Genomic DNA, 18,564 nt, shown 5'->3' on the forward strand with positions numbered 1-18,564 from the left:
CACCATTGCGTATCAATAGAAAAGTGTATGTTCGTGCCAGCAATAGCTTTACTGTTGCGTTTACTGTCTGTCTGTCTGTCTGTATGTGGTTTTTTTCCCCCTCTCTCTGTCTTCCACTGTCTTTCATTCTTTATTCATTACTTGTTTAGTCTACTCTCTTCTCATTTTAAAGCATCAGTCTTCAAAACATACTGACTATTGCTTCATATCTTCCTACAGTGTGAGACAAGTAGGCACGTGAAATTGATAGAGAAATCCATATATTGGCTAAATATACATTAGAATTTCATACTACGTAAGTAAGCAAGTAAGTTAGAGCTTGATTCAAGGTCAGTCTGTCAATCTCTATGTATATTTATGTACTGTAGTGTAGTGTCAGTATTATTTTGATTGAAACACACAAAGTGAGACAGGAATTTTGGCCCTACGGTTCTCAAACCTTTCAAGGACCAACAGTTTGCATTAGGCCACAGACCCCAATAACTGACATTATACAAATGGAACCAAATGGAGGTTACAATTGTACTGTGTCAGATTTATAGACCTGTAGCCAGGCCCCCTCATGGACCCCTGGGGTCCCTGCCAGGACCCCACTTTGAGAACCAGTGCAATTACCTGAAGCGAGTGGGCCACTGTGCCTCACTTCTCCCCTGTGGTTTCAGGGCAAGGCAGGTGTGAAGAAGTCTGATCAGGTGCGTCTGACAGGAAGGAAGTAAGGCTGCTCGGCTCGGCTCAGCCAGGCTCGTTTCATTGGCTAAAGCTTACAGGTGTGCTGTGGTCCTGTGTGGTCTGGTTTGCTCCGCTTTGTGATTCTCTGCCACTCCCAGTAGCAGCAGACTTTGGTTGATGGCATTAACAAAACTAAAACTGCTTGGCAAATCAAGTTTTCTCTCTCACTCTCACTCTCACTCACTCTCACTCACTCACTCTCACACTCTCTCACTCTCACACTCTCTCACTCTCTCATACAAGCCAGTTGTTGAAGTAGTCGCTTTTTGGGCATTGATGTGTTGTCTCTAGTCAGAAGTTAAGTTAGTAAGCTTGTTTGTGTGTGTAGCATTGTAGGTTTCTGTGTGCTTTATGACGAGATATGGCTATCAGGTAAATTTGTAAGATCATCACTTGATAGACTTAATAATAATAATAGTAGTAGTAGTAGTAGTAGTAGTAGTAGTAGTAGTAGTAGTAGTAGTAGTAGTAGTATATAGTAGTATATTAGTATATAGTAGTTATTATTAGTATAGTAGTAGTAGTAGTATAATAGTAGTTATTATTAGTATTAGTATTTATGTATTTATGTATGTATTTATTTATTCTTTTTTGTATTACATTTCTTAAAACCATGACATTTGGCAATGACAATGACCTTTTATCAGAAACAACGCGTTTTTCGGAAAACCGACGAAAAAACGCAGCTAAAAATCAGAAAAATGCAGCAGTGTGCTGCTTTTTGGTGTTTTAACTAAGCATTATGTTATACTTTAGCTATTGAAAAATAGCAGATCTACAACCTCATAGCGCGCCACTCGGGCGCGCTATGAACTTGTAGATCTGCTATTTCTGAAAAATCGTAAAAATGCGGCACAAATCTTTGAATATATATTCTTTCAGAGCGAACGTTTTTGTTTTTTTGTTTTTTTGGAGGTCAGGCCTAAATGGGTTAACTGTACATTTTCCTTATGGGAAAATTCATCTATAGGTAGTTCAAGTACAACTACAAGTATTTTGTAATTAATTAATTAAAATAATGATTATATTTACCTTGTATTCAGCAGAGTGGCGTTACAGAAGTGGTGCATAACTGTACTGACAAAACCTTAAATGTCTCTGAAATTGCTATCACAGCATAACAATATGGACTGTAAGACACAGCTCCGCTGTCTTTTCAGTTCAAATACAAGCTGACTAGAATGTTATAGTTAGTAATTAGTAATTGTTAAAGTGTGAAGTGTCATTGATTTTGCTATGGAAAATGAGCCTAGTCTGTGCACGAAGAGAGGGAGGGGGCATCCCACACATGTTCTGAATTTCACTTTTGGTAATTATACAAGTTAAACAAAAAGTAATTATGATCCACACGTAGCCACTATGGCCCACTCTTCTAGCTTGTATTAGTGAGAGTGTGGTAAAACCTTTAGCATGGGTCTGTTTCGTCTGACGTAATGCAACGTAATGTTGCAACACATGTGGTGGTATTTGCGGAGTAAGAATGATTTCAATGCTTCCTTCAACTGCTATGAACTGTGAGTGTGGGTGTGTGTGCCTGTGTGCGCATTTGTGGGCATGTATGTGTGTATGTTTCAGGTTAAAGTATCGAACATATGTGTATGTTTCAGGTTAAAGTATCGAACACATCGAACATTCTTATCTTGTTTAAACATAATCCCATTCTAAGATTAAGCATGGTTTGGGTGTGATGGCAGTTGCATAGCCTAAGATAAATTATTTCTCTTCTTTGAATGGAGGTCTACATACTGTAAAGGTGTGATGATGACCTCTTTGTCTTGACATGCATGTCATTTGAATATTAAAACTACAGTCTGGTAATACTTTGTAACAATTGAATTGACCATTGAGAGCACAGTATCGTCAAGGAGAAACAGCCATTTGCAGACATTTCACAGTAAGGCATTTTGGTTCATGGTTGGCCGATGGTTTGGTGACTATTCAGTACTGATAAGGATGGATGAAATGAAGCTTTACATGACATGGATGAGACTGAACAGGTACAAATTGTGCGTCACAGCTAATATGCAGTAGGAATCAGATGAAAGAAACAATTGAAGAAAGTGGCTAAGGCGTCGTTTTTTTGTAATGGAACCAAAACCATAGAACATAAACTTGAGTATAATAAATAAATAAAAATGAAATGTCATGCCATATATGCTCCCATATCTCTTCTGTTGAAACCACCTCAGGGCATCTGCAACATAATAGCACATCTGTTTGATTCCCTTACATTCTGACTCCTGCAACAGGATTGTTAATGACTGGATGTTCTGTGCGGCTGAGTTTTGTTTTGGTTCACATTGTTCATTTCTTTTTCTGGATAATGTGATGGCATTTAGTCCATGTCATTAATTACAATCATCCAAGTTTTTTTTTCTTACCCAAACTACAGTACATACTCCAGTTCAAGTCTCTGCATTCTAACTAGCTGTCAACATTGTGTGTGTGTGTGTGTGTGTGTGTGTGTGTGTGTGTGTGTGTGTGTGTGTGTGTGTGTGTGTGTGTGTGTGTGTGTGTGTGTGTGTGTGTGTGTGTGTGTGTGTGTGTGTGTGTGTGTGTGTGTGTGTGTGTGTGTGTGTGTGTGTGTGTGTGTGTGTGTACATTCTCACTTGACGCACATGTTTTCATGAAATGTCCGCTGCACTGTCCTTTGAGTGCAGAAAGCCATGGGCCCTGCGAAGAAGCCTGGCAGCCCAACAGGAGACGACGACGAAAACCGCGCCTCCTGCTTGAGCAGCCTGGACCTGGTGAAACTCAAGGACTTTGAGTTTCTGGCTGTGCTGGGGAAAGGCAGCTTTGGCAAGGTGAGAGGATGAACATGCATACACACTCACAGACTGTACAAAATCCCCAAATCGCAATACAATTTCAACACATAGACATGCTGGCTTTCTCCATCACTGTCAACAAAGGTCCGGGCCAAGACAAAGAACGAGTTGGCATCTACAGTATACATTCCTCATGGCCAGCTTTACTCTGCCTTCTCAAAGAGAAAGACATGCAGCAACATTTAGTTTGTTTGTGGGCCCCCACTTTCTTAGACGGAGCTGTCCCGTTTTGGGGTGAATCCTACAAATCACAACGTGGTCACGGCATTAGGGACTATCCCATCATCTCTCTGTGTGTGTCTCTCTGTAGGTGATGCTGGTGGAGATGAAGGACACAGGGGAGCTGTATGCCATAAAGATCCTGAAGAAGGATGTGGTGATCCAGGATGACGATGTGGAGTGCACCATGGTGGAGAAGAGGGTCCTGGCACAGCAAGGCAAACCGCCCTTCCTCACATACCTGCACTCCTGCTTCCAGACCGTGGTACGTACAGTATAGTATAGCAGCATGGCCGAGGTTTGATTGATTGAATACTTTATTGGCAGAAATGTAATCAGTACAGGGTACAGGTCCACTTCTTTATGTGAGATATCATTGATTTGAATAATAATAATAATAATAAGGATAATAATAATAATAATAATTGCGACCGAAGGTCGCAGTTAACTATGGAATCGTGCATTTCCCGTCAGTGTGTTGGTTGGTTGGTTAACCAGTGTGTTGGTCGGGCACCATATATGGTGCCCAGGTCTCGTGACATGTGGAGACCCTGGTGTCATAGTAAATGCGACCTGCTGTCGTAGTTAAACCCATATATGGAGATCCCTGATGTCATCAATATTGGCCAGCAACTCAACATCTGACCTCAAACCCTTAGATCTCCTTATATGGATATATGTCAGAACCTGTTCTGACATTCCATATGTTGATCCTTCCCCATCCATCCTTCCTCTTCGATGTCTCCCTTTTGACTTATACCGGTCCATTCAAATTTCAAACTCTAGACGTGCCTGCCCCAAAGTTATTAGTGCAGCCGCGCCCGGCAGCTGGCGAAAACTAGAGTTCTCAACAGGCCCGAAAATCTGGATCTTCTCGCAGCTCCTTTTACACACAGCGAGCAAAATCTTGGGAATCAAAGCCCGATCTTGCGTCAGATCGGGAGTTTTGTCGGCGAGCGCCAAAAATGCTCCCCGACAGCATCATCGGAGAAAATATCGTGCAGTGTGTACGAGCCATAATAGCAGTCCTAGCTTACTTGACTTTTCTCATTCTCTCTCAGGACCGTCTCTACTTTGTCATGGAGTATGTGAATGGAGGAGATCTCATGTACCATATCCAGCAAGTGGGCAAGTTCAAGGAGCCCCAGGCAGTGTAAGTGTTGTATTGCATCAGTTGTACTTGTTGTATTGCATCAGTATCAAGGGACTGCACACTCCAGGGAACAGAGACGGACAAGTTATTTCATTCATCAACTTATTTATTAGCACTATATATAAAATTATATTATATTAGCCATAATCTTAGCCAAACATGGGCACTGTTAACACATTCAGACCGTACGACGTGTGGAACCGTCATAGCTAATCCAACCGATGGATCCAGTGGACGTGTACACACGTCCTAACGCTTTTTCATTGATATCAAACGAAAAAAATATATTCCGATGTTTTTCTATTTTTTGGGGGGTTGGCCTCTCCTGCACCATACTCCTTGCTGTTTGCGCATGCGCGCTGCCGTTCACTTCCTTGTTTAGCGCTCAGAAAGAAAGGCTCGTAGTGCGTAATCTAGGGAGCTCTCCGTGGTTTTGACCAGATGGGTATACTTCTGTCATCATTTCTGACTTCAACATGCCTCTCGTTTAAAATATTAATGCTTCTAGAGAGACTTTATCGTAATCAACGCAAGGTAAGCAAGCAACATTATGCCTCCCGGTTTTTGTACGGAACGGAAGGGGGGAGGCTTTCAGAGTAAAAGCTGCCATATCTTCCCGGCACCCCGAGCTCCTGAGTGGCAAAATAATACTTTCTGGCCTTGACTGCCCCTACATCCAAACAGAAAAGTCCTATCTGATTGCATTAAATGACGTTAAACTCACTTTGCAACTTCATTTGCCACTCACATTATACATGCGGATACCCTCTATTGCACGATTAATATCTATTTCAACGTACATATTTATTTATAAAAGCTTGTATAGGGCTTTGCTCTCGTGACAACTTTATATATATATATAGACGATGTGTGCGCGTGCGTGCGTCTGTCTACTGTCCAGTGAAGGTGTTTTGATGTTGCTCTCTCTGGATGTCATTACAGGTTCTATGCAGCAGAGATTGCTATTGGCCTCTTATACCTGCACACAAAAGGAGTCATATACAGGTGTGTACCTACAGTATGACAATATGGTGTATATTCATCGCATATGTACGTTGCCCTCCAGTTCAAATTTAATGACAATATTACAAGACAAGTTGGGTGCTTTTTTCTTATTTTTATTTAGCCTGAACGAAGAGAGCCAGAATTAAGTGTTATGTCAGCCATATTTGTATTGAGAAATTAGACAATCAAATAATGTTTAAACACAAAAAACAAAGGATGTTACTCTCCCCTGTTGCATTGTAGCTCTGGAGTACTGTGTTCAAGGGCACATTTGTGATATTCACTAAATTCATGAATCAATTTTAGGGAAAGAAGAGCATTTTTCAGTCACTCACCCTGCTAAGGCCTAAACCATTAACCATTTAACCAAAATGTTGTTTAAAAGTAATAATCCTAGTAGATGAAAACAAGAGCCTTGTCCTTACAGGGATCTGAAGCTAGACAATGTGATGCTGGATGCTGAAGGACACATCAAGATCGCTGACTTTGGCATGTGTAAAGAGAACATCGGCGATGGTATGACTACACGCACCTTTTGTGGCACCCCAGACTACATTGCCCCAGAGGTAAGGACCTCACTGTGTGTGTGTGTGTGTGTGTGTGTGTGTGTGTGTGTGTGTGTGTGTGTGTGTGTGTGTGTGTGTGTGTGTGTGTGTGTGTGTGTGTGTGTGTGTGTGTGTGTGTGTGTGTGTGTGTGTGTGTGTGTGTGTGTGTGTGTGTGTGTGTGTGTGTGTGTGTGTGTGTGTGTGTGTGTGTGTTCTCTGTTATATGAGGTCATGTAACAGTCTAATCTAAGCGCCCTCATGCTCCACATCACCAGACACTGCTCCAGTACAGAGTGCAGACACGCATAGGCTACATGCACACTTGCAAATGGACAGACATATCTGTGTGTCCCCTGTACAACAGTACACAATATCGCTGTGATAGTTACGACTGGCTGTACAAGTTGAAAACAGACCTTTACAAAATAAGTTAGATTCCGCATTGGACATATTTTAATTGGAAAGGCATCTTGCCACAATGTCAAGTTTTATAATTGTCGGTTGCCTACCCATGCTTTTCATACTATTTGTGGGCTAATGCAGCCGGTCTCTAGTGTGTGGTGGGCTGGATATTGATTACCTGTGACCCCTCTTGGGGTGGGGGGGGGGGGGGGGGGGGGGGGCACGCTACGTCAGATTAATGCTGGTGCATCCACACACACACACACACACACACACACACACACACACACACACACACACACACACACACACACACACACACACACACACACACACACACACTCAATCAATCAATCATACACATAACACACTGTCACACACCTATCTTACACAATAGTGTGCACTCACCCGGCCCAATAACACAATGCATGTCCACATGCACAATGACATCGATGGATTCTCTCTCTCTCTCTCTCTCTCTCTCTCTCTCTCTCTCTCTCTCTCTCTCTCTCTCTCGCGCGCATTGTATTGTAGTTTGTGATTGATTGTTTGAAAGAGCTAATGTAGGAAACACTGTTTTGAATGATAATGTTAAAGAGTTGTTAAAAATAAAATATAAATCTCTCTCTCTGTGTGTTAGAGAGAGAGGATAAGAAAATGTACTGGAATGTGTTGCAGGATCACCAGGATCACCAAGTGTTATTTTTAAGTGTCAGATTTAAATGTTTAAATAGCGTTCTAGAAGCACATTACAAAGCCGAAGGCTCGTGATGAGTGTGTTGCCTGCGATGTATGACAAATGAAGGCAAGACAACAGTTTGGGGCTGAACCATGGGCTGAACCATGTGCAATTGATTGCCTAACTAGAACAGTCCTCCTCATCTCTGCATTCATAGCCAATTGGAGTGGGAACAAATATTGACTTTTCAAAGAATGTTTACTAATCTTCTTATGGAGATTCTGAAAATGTTACACCCTGTATATCCACTCATTTTGGGCCAAAACAACAACTTGAAGGTTACATTTTGGTCTGATGACTGATGTACCAATGTGCAATGTTAAAATCATTTTTACTCTACAACATTATTCCTCACCATTTCCCTTATTAGTATTTTTCCATTTAGGAGAAAAACAAAATGCCCCTTTCACATTGAGCTGTCAATTATGTTTAGCCACCCACTGGACCTGTACTGTATCTGTCTGGGGGTACAGGGGATTTTCACATGTAGGCCTGGGAAACTGCTGCTAGGTACAGTAGTAGACAGCCACAGGAATGTCCTAATGGAATATTCAATGAAAAGAAAAAAAAAAATATCCATGAGACCCTTTGGAAAATTGAGCCTTTGCCTTTTTATTCTTTTTTTTTGCATTGATTTGAATTTTGAAACTCAAATGGGCTTCATCATTTAGGATTTAACTAGGTCACAAAATATGACAGTTTTTTTTTTTTTATATATTTTGTTTTTATTTTAAAGTCTTCACAAAATACACATACCACCCGCCCACAACCCTCCCTGCTCCAAATGGAGCAAAAAACAAAACAAGAAGAGACAAATCTATATTACAGGTTTTTGATATGCCCATGCTTTAGAGAGTTTGTGTGTGAAAGACACATTCAGTGCTGGATAAATGTCTTTGTGAAATCGTATGGTCTAATCAAAATGAATACTGTGCTCCATAGTGCGTGCATTCATCCCAGGGGGTGGCGATAACAGCAGTTATGAAAAATATTTGCACACACCCGCGCGCTGAAGAGTGTGGCCTTGAGTAGCTACAAGGCTGATCTAATACTGTCATGTAGCATTAGGACTAATGGTAAAGAGATGTCCATGCTGCCAACACAGACATTTTCCCACACACGATGTAAATCGTATTTATTGTGTATGGTTGTTGCCAGTATGAGCGACGAGGCAACCCTGGAAAATAAAATGTTTGGCAGCATTCATTATCATCGGCGATCACTCCAATCAAGTACGATTGTTCTCCTGCCGGTGGGTTTGGTCATCTAGGGCAGGGGTTCTCAACCCGTGGGTCGCGACCCCTCGGGGGGTCACCAAATTATTTTGGGTGGTCCCCAAAGTTTTTTTTTTTGGAATGGCTGAATGGCTGTAAAGTGGAAATGAAGAGTTTACATATAGTACACATAGTACATGCATACACCTTCCTTAATGATTATGGTTTCAGTATTTATTTATGGTGTATTTATTTAAGGTTATTGTAGCAGTCAATTTATATTGGGGGTCGGGAGGGGGCGGGGCGGGGGTCCCGAGACGTTGCCAAAGCATTTTCGGGGGTCCCCGGCCAGAAACGTTGAGAACCCCTGATCTAGGGGTCTTCAGGCAAAAATAAAGGAGAAACAGCGCCCTCTTTTTCTTTGAAGTTGTCGGAGTCAACAGTCTGTCTCCAGAGACTAGTCTTCAGGTGGCTGTAGAGGCCGATCCTTGATCCACACATGCACAGCACACACACACACACGAGCTGGAATGAGTCAGCAGGGTTGAACTGGCCACAGGCATTCGCACAGTATTGAAGAAATAGATGGGGAAAGAATGGCAGACAGGGGTCATGCTTGTCTGTCCCCATCAACCTCATCACCCTTTCTCTTTAGATAATCTATGGCAACCCCCCCCCCCCCCCCCCCCCCCACACACACACACACACAAATGTGGTTATGCACAAAGACACAGGTTATATACACAGGTCACCATGTCTGCATTCTGTTTAATGTCCAGTGGCATGCCTGCCAACCGGCGATGGGCTGCAAGGACAGCAGTGTCACAGCAGTGTCACGTTAAGACTGTGTGCTATAACGTAACATGAAACTAATCTAAACAGAATCTCGAATGGCATTTCTCCATTGTATGGTACCTGCTCGACTCTACACTACTACTCAATTTTGGTTTCAGGAACGTTGTTTTCCACTTCAGATCCTACTGTGTACTTCAATGTACTGATCGGCATTACAAAATATGTACAGGTTGGGGAACAAAGGGGGTTATCAGGAGGTGGGGGTAGTCACTAGACTAAGGGGGGGAAGGGGAATAATTTCCTCTCCCTTTGGCATGCTGAAAGGTGGATTTTCAGGCCTGTTTTAAAGGACGCCAGGGATTTGCATTTTTTGAGGGATGGAGTCAGGGCATTCCACAGGAATTCAGTGCTGCAGAAGGAGAATTTGCCCATGTTTGTTTTAAAAGTAGGTGGAACCAGATCGTTGTTCTTGCTTCCTCTTGTATTGTGACTGTGGGAGTCGCTCACTTTTTTAGGTAGTTTGTCAGGTACAGAGGGCAAAGCTGCATTTACAATTTTAAATGTCAGTCCCATTTTCAATTGCTTAATTCTATTTTCTACCGGAGCCACCCTAGACTATTAAAATGGGTTGCAAAAAGATGGGTCATGGGCCCCAGACCGATGCATTTATAGGTATATAGATGTCATCCACATGTGTGGCTGGCTGCTATATTACCATATATGGAGCCATATTACTGTACCATTATGAAGATATTGACACAAATCCAAACTTGACTCACAAAGTGTGGAAAGGAAGTGATATGACCATATATGGAACCTACTGTCTCAACTTGCGTCACCGAGCGTGACCTGGTGTCTTTAAAAGGTGGATAAGAAGTTTCGTAGCAACTTAATTGGCCGTTTGAAACATATAGTTACAAAACATCCAGTCTATTCATATTTCTTTCAGTAAGAAGAGTGGAACCTGGTGGTTCTGTCAGTCAGCTTCTCAGGGAAACTGTGATCAGAGAGGGCTGTGGAGCAGAAGCCACAAGGACATATCATAATGTCCATGGACGTACAGCCCAACGTTCCCATACCCCAATCCAGAAATGATTCGGAATCAGAAAAACTTTATTGTCACACCTTAGAAGTACGTTGCAGTAAAATGACTGATGCTGCATGGCTTGTGAAACTTGCAGAAGATGCCCAGCTCACTGATTATGAAGTGAGAACTTGCCCCATGTCCAGTGTATCCAACAACAGACCTGTAATGGGTACCTCGGTAAATCACCAGACACCCGGGCTTGTTGCAAGCCCCATGATGACTGCTGCACCTCGGCTGAACCCTGATGCACAACCTGATACGAACGTTAGGGTGAAAATGGCAGAAGATGGCTGTGAGTACTGGTTGCCACAGCACATATATGACCGGATCAAACAAACGCAACAACTAGGCCAGACAAAGAAGATTTCTCCAAGGGCAGGACTTAATGTGAGCCCTATAAGAACACCTACACCTCAACTGCCTGTTGGCCAGCTGCTGATGGCCCCAAAAGTGATGGCCCAGGCGAGAGTGTCAGTGTCAGTGTGCAGACCTAATGCCCTAACTGCTGGGGCCACCGTCCAAGGATATGGAATGGCCAAAGATGTGCTGAAATGCAGGGAATATCTGTCTAAGATCCTTGACTTTTCAACCAGAAATTCCTCCCAGGAAACCCACAAACGTGTAGAAATCCTGGTGCAGGATCTGCTCGATGCCAATATTGAACCAGATGAATTTGCCACTCGGCTCTACGTTGAGCTGAAAATCCCTGAACCAAGGGAATACCTAATTCCCTTCCTCAAGAAAACCCTTCCTGCCTTGCGCCAGCTGACACATCCAAGGCTTCCTGGGTGAAGGTGAGATGGAGGGACCAGTGGAAGGCAGCAGAACCATCCATGCTTCACCACTACATCGAGGATCCCACAGATGTTCCTGGGTGGAGGGTGGAGGCCGTTTCAATTGAAGCTGGTGAAACATAACAAAGGCCTCCTATGCATACAACAATACCACCACCAGGCCAGCCCTCGCAAATACACCTTCCATGGAGGCCCAGGCCCCAGGGTCCAACTAGCTAATGTCAGAATGTCCATTGTATGATCACCCAGTCATTGATATCAGTACTGTATGTGCATGTATATCATATAGTTGTTAGAGTGCCTACCATCATAGCAGCTAAAAGAGTCACGAAACAAGATGGCAGCTAAATTTGGAAGCTCCATACAACCTTGCACCAAATATATATTTTTGATCCCTAATCCTAATACCGTTATGAGAGTACTTGGTGGCCAAGACTGGAGCCATGGAACTCCAGGGGTGGGTCCATATTTGGTCCATATTTGGACCCACCCCTCACAATACCCTTTATCATAACACTATGCCTATGTATGATGTCATATTGGTGACAATAAAAGGCCCACCTAAAGATGGTGCTTGGTGCCCAACCTATGATGACAGTACTCAGTACTATGATGTCATATTGGTGACATCAGTGATCTCCACAATCTGTGTCCCTTTATGCCCGTATATAGAGATACCAACTGCTGATTCTACCATACTGTATATGGTGATTTGCAGATTTATCAATATCTTTTTTTTAACTGCCAATCCGAGCAACTTCACACCAAGCAAATCCACTACCCCGGGTCCTCTGTGACACACACAGAGTGTGAAGTTGATTGGTTGGATAGTTCTGGGATTGCGCAAAGGATTTTGCACATTTATTGAAAGGAATCGACCTTGGGAATGATGCAAGTTGGGAATGCTGCACCAGGTTAATGCAGATGAATGTATGTGTGTCCTGCCCCCACCCCCATATATGACCCCTTATGACATCGGAATATGGGCATACTGATGATATGACCGATATGTCCATGCATGTCCATATATGGGCATATTGATCCAACCAATGTACCCATATATTGGCATATCGGTCAGATCTGCCCATATGGTCTATATATGGTCATATAGGCTGGATCTGTCTGTATACAGGAATATCGGTCGGGTCTGCCCATATATAGGCGTATGGGTCTATTCTGCCCATATATGAGCATATCGGTCCGCTCTGCCCATATATGGTCATATCAATTGGATCTGGTTATATATGGGCATATCGGTCGGATCTGAGATTCTGGACAACTGCCGGTTCCGTCCTGTCAACGTTGTCTTTCTTTTTTTCCACATTTTGTGAATTCATGATCTCAGAATCACTGTTGCGCTGTCCCAACCCTCCATATTTGGACAAGACTGACCATCATCAACACCTGTCTTGTTTTTGAGCAGTGCTAACCGCTCCAACATGTGACTTTGTGTGTTTTGGTGTCTTTAGTCGGTAGCAGCACGGTCACTGATCATGTGGGTCTATACATAATCATCATGATAAAAGGCACCGCACACTTCACATGGGTGTGATTTTGTTTTTTAGCAGTGCTAATCGCTCCAACGTGTGGCGTGTATGTCTCCCCCCCTTGATGTCATGCTTTGTGTGTATGTCTTTGTATGTCTGTCTATTGCACCCCCTGTGTACTGTACATGTTCATACATCATCATCATGATTAAAGACACCACTCATCGCACCACCACACTATACTAAACGAGGGTAATTTTTTTTTCATTGCCCATGAGAATAAGCTGATACTGACTGCTTTAGTATAAACCTACAATAACTAGTACCAGAAGACATTAATGTTTTTGAGGGCCCTCCTATCCCCAGCTTTGTGTGTTTGTGTGTACCGAATTTGAGTTGATTTGATTGGCTTAGCACGGTGTGGTTGTGTGTACCAAATTTGAGATGATTTGAGTGGCTGAACACGGAATGTGATGTATGATGATGTATGACGAGTAAGAGCGCCCATCACTTCACATGAGTGTAACTTTTATTTTTGAGTGGTGCAAACCACTCCAACAACCAGCTTTGTCTGTATGTTTGTGTACCTGTGTACGTGTCCGTGTACCTGTGTACGTGTCCGTGCACAGGTGAGCATGGTTACCATGGTCACTGACATTACGTCAGACCACAGCTGATCAGGCTATATAAGACCTTGCACCACTCAGTTCACACGGGTGTGATTTGTTTATTTTACGCGGCTCCTATGCACAGCTTTGTGTGTATGTCTGTCTGTATAAGCATCGCTACTGAAATGAGGTGTCCCTCAAGGAAGTGTACTTTACAATTTACAATTAAATAATAATATAATAAATAATAATACATTTATAATAAATAACATTTATAATAAATAATAATCAACACATTTTAATTTACCATAATCGTTCACCCGTAGTTAACAAAAAGTTAACAAAATCCAGCAGCTATTAATGCAGTTTCTTCTTCTTTTGTTTGTATTGGGCATGGGTATATCACAATCCCCCTACCATGTAGCTATAGGCAAAATATATCAATATATCAATGCCATGATAGGAAACTCAATTTCACCAGGAATTTTGGATATTGTAATATAATCATATGGCATAAATGTTGTCTTTTCCTGGTTTTAAAGACTGCATAAAGTGATTTTCTGAACTTACATGAATTGTAATAGTAGTTCTATTATTTGTCTAGCTACTTCATTATTATAGTCACTGATGATTATTTATCAAACATTTTGTGAAAGCAGTCATCTCCAAAATAAGTTATTTGGTTATCAAGCATATTAGATTTTCTGAGGGGCGCTAGCCCCTCCTATGTCCAACTTTTAGTGTGTGTGTAAAACTGTAAACACAAACATTGTCCTAACACAAAATGCCATTGATAATGAATGGCCAGTTTTGAGTGTTTGTGTAAACACAAACATTGCATGACGAAAGTGAGGACGCAAATTGTGATTGGCCGGAATGAGATGATGTATGATGATGTATGATGATAAGAGCGCCCCTCACATCACACGGGTGTGATTTTTCATTATCGCATTAATTGTTTTACGTTACCTCAAGAAGAACACAAATATTTAAAGTGGTGTGATTTTTCAATTACAACACAGCTTCATTTTCCATACAGTATCCTGTGTGGCAGCTGTATTTTCCATGCAATATTTGATTCCTGTAAAGCAAAGTGAGTGTTGCTACAGCAAAAACCTGACGCATTATTTCAACATGCTCATTAAGTCTCTCTGCTCAAAGGGAAAAGTGGTGCACCTTACTATTTGGGCCTGTGACTGCAACAGTGGAGATTCTTCCAATACACAACTGATGATTAGCTCTCCCTGTCTTCACAGATCATTGCTTATCAGCCGTATGCATTTTCTGTAGACTGGTGGGCATATGGCGTGTTGCTCTACGAAATGCTGGCAGGGCAGGTGAGTGGTATGCACACAGATGCACGTGCACACACACACACACACACACGCACACATTGACAGTCCCAGGCCAAGTAAATATTGTTCCGACTTTGGCCACCCACACCCTCCAAAATGCACTAAACTAATGATCTGGTAGTTTTCAGAAGCATTAGTATCTGTATTACTGAGGATTTCTTAGGATAATGCCCGGGGTGCTAGTACCCATGTGATACACAGAGATGAGTGGTTGAAAGAGAACAATAGGTTACTTTCGTAACCCATGGTTCTCTGAGAACATGACTGAGGAGTCTCACCACACTGGAGACACCACACTCATGTTATCATTAAAGTAACCTATTATTTTGAAGAAGTTTGGGTTTGAGGCAGCTGACATGCCAAGTTTAGTTGAAATTTGGCACCACAACAAGGGTGAACAAATAACAATGCATACATTTTAGAGTTCATTTCAGTTCTGATCATCCGGGTGTGATGACATTCACAGTTTTCACACCCAAATTCATTTCTCGTTTCGGCACACGTTGAAGCACACTTCCTCCAGTCTAGTAAGTCAGAGAAAAGAGGGCTAGAGTCTAGACAGATTACCTATTTCTAAACTGGTTTATTTTTTCTAGACTGTCATAACAGTCACATTTTGATTGGTGATGAGAAGCCCACTCCAGTGGCACCACAAGGGCTTCTGCTGAAACGTCTCAGTACACTTTTCACCGGTCACTGTTTACTTCTTCATCATTGTTCTCAGTCAACGTACTTACTGTAACTATGTTTCTGCTCTCTCTCTCTCTCCCTCCCCTTCCCCTTCTTTGTCACCCTCAGTTTATATCCCTCGTGCCTCTTTCTATCTGTCCACTGTCTTATTCTTCTCCTTTGTTGCTCTCATCACCCTCAAGGGTGCTCAGAAAGTATGAAAGGACCCTTGTGTGTCCACTTTTTGAGTGGTGTAAACCACTCCTACAACTGGCTTTGTTTTGAGTGGTGTAAACCACTCCTACAACTGGCTTTGTTAGTGCAGAAAAAATGAGCATGGTTGCTATGTTCACCCTGTTCACCCGGGTATGATTTCCTACACCTGGCTTTGTTAGTGCAGAAAAAATGAGCATGGTTGCTATGTTCACCCTGTTCACCCGGGTGTGATTTCATTACGTCAGACATGATTTCATTACATCAGACAGGCCTTACACCACTCAGTTCACACGGGTGTGATTTTTTATTGTACACTCAATAAAGCAATAAGAGGCCGTGGTTCACCATGCCTTTTAGAACGGCATAGGATGCCTGGGGCGTAGCGGAGGGTTTCCAACCCCCTTAGCTGTTGTCGCCAGACAACAGTCTAAAAAGAATGTAATGCCATTTTATGCCAGGCATACCATATTCTGTGCACAAAGAATGAGATGCTTATGCACACCAAAGTCCTTGTAGTGGTTCCCATAGGGCAGCGTGAGGCAGCTTGATGTACAAATATACCCCCTGGACATGATGTACAAGTACACCCCCTGGACATGAAGCTAGTACAGTATGTCGCAGGGACTCAATCCAACCCTTGATGCTGAGTGCCAAGCAGGGAGGCACTGGGTCCCATTTTTAATCCCCTGAAGAAGGCTTAACTGCCGAAATGTTGGTTTCTTGTACTCTGAGTCCTAAATAAAGTATTGGCACTTTGGCTATCATTGTGTGCGGCCACATTCTTCAAGTTTCTTGTTCCTTCATGATTACTATTCAGGCATACCATATGCTGCATGTTTTCTCATATTTAATTATATTTACTATTACATATTTACATTTTTCCACTTTTTATTCCTCCGTCCGTAGCCTCCGTTTGATGGCGAGGATGAAGATGAGTTGTTCCAGGCAATTATGGAGCACAATGTGTCCTACCCCAAGTCCCTGTCCAAAGAATCTGTCTCCATCTGCAAAGGGGTGAGTAGGAACTAGGAATACCTTTTTTGAAGAACAATAGACAGTTGTCAACAGCAGCTGCTGGTCTGGTTGTGTGGACAAAATGAAAGGTCACTTTATGTTAGTTGAAGTGATCATTTTTGTGTCAAACCAGGTGAGAAAACATGCCGGGATTTTTCCCTTCTTCCCAGTGATTTGTACTCTTTTTTTTTTTTATCAGAACAGAAATCAACTCAAACAGAAAATGGAAAGGAAAAGCATTCAGGGCATGGGAAGCTATTTCTTTACAGCATTATACAGTCCTTCAAGTATTCAGAAATCCACACAAGAGATACTATTGTATCTATCTATAATGGCTTATGTCTTATAAAGAAAGTGTAAAACAAAAACATTTTTTTAATGTATTCCATCAGAATTGTTTAAGCGTCCCTGAATGGAATTTTCTGTCTCCTTTTCATGACATTGTGTGTTGCTGAATATAATCTTTCACTTAAACCATAATGTAGCTCTTATCTCATGTCAGAAATTGAGCAATTGATAAATAACAGTATTCTAGAATAGAAAAGACACGACAGCAATATAGCATGTTATCACAGCTAGACAGAACCGGAGATTATACACATCAGTGTGTGCGTGCCGTGTGCGTGCGCGTGCGTTCAGTTCAACACCCCATCTCACCCACCTACTGTTAGTGTTTTGGATGTCCACATGTTTGGATGTCCACATGTTTCTCCTGTCTCCTGTTAGAGACAGGAGAGGGGGAGAACATACTGGTACTCTGTCTGAACACAATCAGCATTCAGGACACTAAATTAAAAAACGGGTAGATTGATTGACTTCCTGATACACTATACCAATAGCCAGCCATCCATGACGTTTCTACAGGCTTTCTGTTTGCTTTCAGACAGCCCTGTGAACATGAAAATGTGTTAAAAACAGGTAGCAAATTTCCTTTCCTTTCCACCCCAAACTGTGTCTGCGGCTGGATTCACACCTGGTTCCATGTTTATGGTTATGACATTACCGTAAAGAAAGTTGTTTATGTTGAGTCAGTCAACATGTGGATTTACACACCGTTCCAAAATAGAAACATTTCAGGAAATGAAAATAATCTTTTTTGAACAACACAATTTGATACTGCCTCATCAAAGTTGGTATGGTGATTGTATACATTACCAGATACTTGAATGTGTATTTATATTATCATCACTTAACCCACACCTACTGGTTATGCACCTCCTGGCGACCTCTGTTGCCAGGCGGTGAAAAGCGGCCAAAGGTGGAGGATTCTGTATACTCACTCATGTGAGACTGTCTGTCTGTCTCCGTCTGTCTGAAGTGTAATCTCCGGCGCTGTTGGTCCAAACAGCGTGAAACTGTGCACGCACGCTCCCTGTAGGCTATTTTCGGCCTCATGGCAGGCCAATTTGCATTTTGGCATACATTTGTAGCCGTAAGGCATACAATGATTTTTTTCTCTGGATTCCTTGGACCATGGCAATACCATGCAATTATGCAATACCATACTGGTCCAGGATCCACAAACTCACTTCTGCACTATTAGTTACTGTGGTTCATAACACAGTGGGTGCATTGCTTTCAAGAGCCACGGTAATGCACAATGTACAGTACCACTGTGCATGTGGAGTTCTAAATGTCTCGTGCCATATTTCAACAGCTGTCAGAGAAACATTGGATGACAGGTGTTGTTTCTGGTCATTAGCGT

General features: G+C 42.3%; 1 protein-coding gene across 2 annotated transcripts in view; it reads left to right on the forward strand.

Moving 5' to 3' along the window:
• LOC306922479 (protein kinase C alpha type-like) overlaps positions 1-18,564 on the forward strand; it is a 167,319-nt gene that overhangs the window by 128,788 nt on the left and 19,967 nt on the right. Inside the window, exons 10-17 of one of the 2 annotated variants that reach the window (XM_079500120.1) lie at positions 663-692; positions 3,390-3,533; positions 3,868-4,041; positions 4,838-4,929; positions 5,872-5,934; positions 6,362-6,500; positions 14,862-14,942; positions 16,752-16,859. In XM_079500120.1, the coding sequence (XP_079356246.1) occupies positions 663-692; positions 3,390-3,533; positions 3,868-4,041; positions 4,838-4,929; positions 5,872-5,934; positions 6,362-6,500; positions 14,862-14,942; positions 16,752-16,859 (831 nt within the window). The remainder of the gene's footprint in view (positions 1-662; positions 693-3,389; positions 3,534-3,867; positions 4,042-4,837; positions 4,930-5,871; positions 5,935-6,361; positions 6,501-14,861; positions 14,943-16,751; positions 16,860-18,564) is intronic. The other variant, XM_079500121.1, reaches the window with a different exon arrangement.

Source organism: Electrona antarctica (assembly GCF_951216825.1).
Source record: "Electrona antarctica genome assembly, chromosome: 4".
NCBI classification, from domain to species: Eukaryota; Metazoa; Chordata; class Actinopteri; order Myctophiformes; family Myctophidae; genus Electrona; species Electrona antarctica.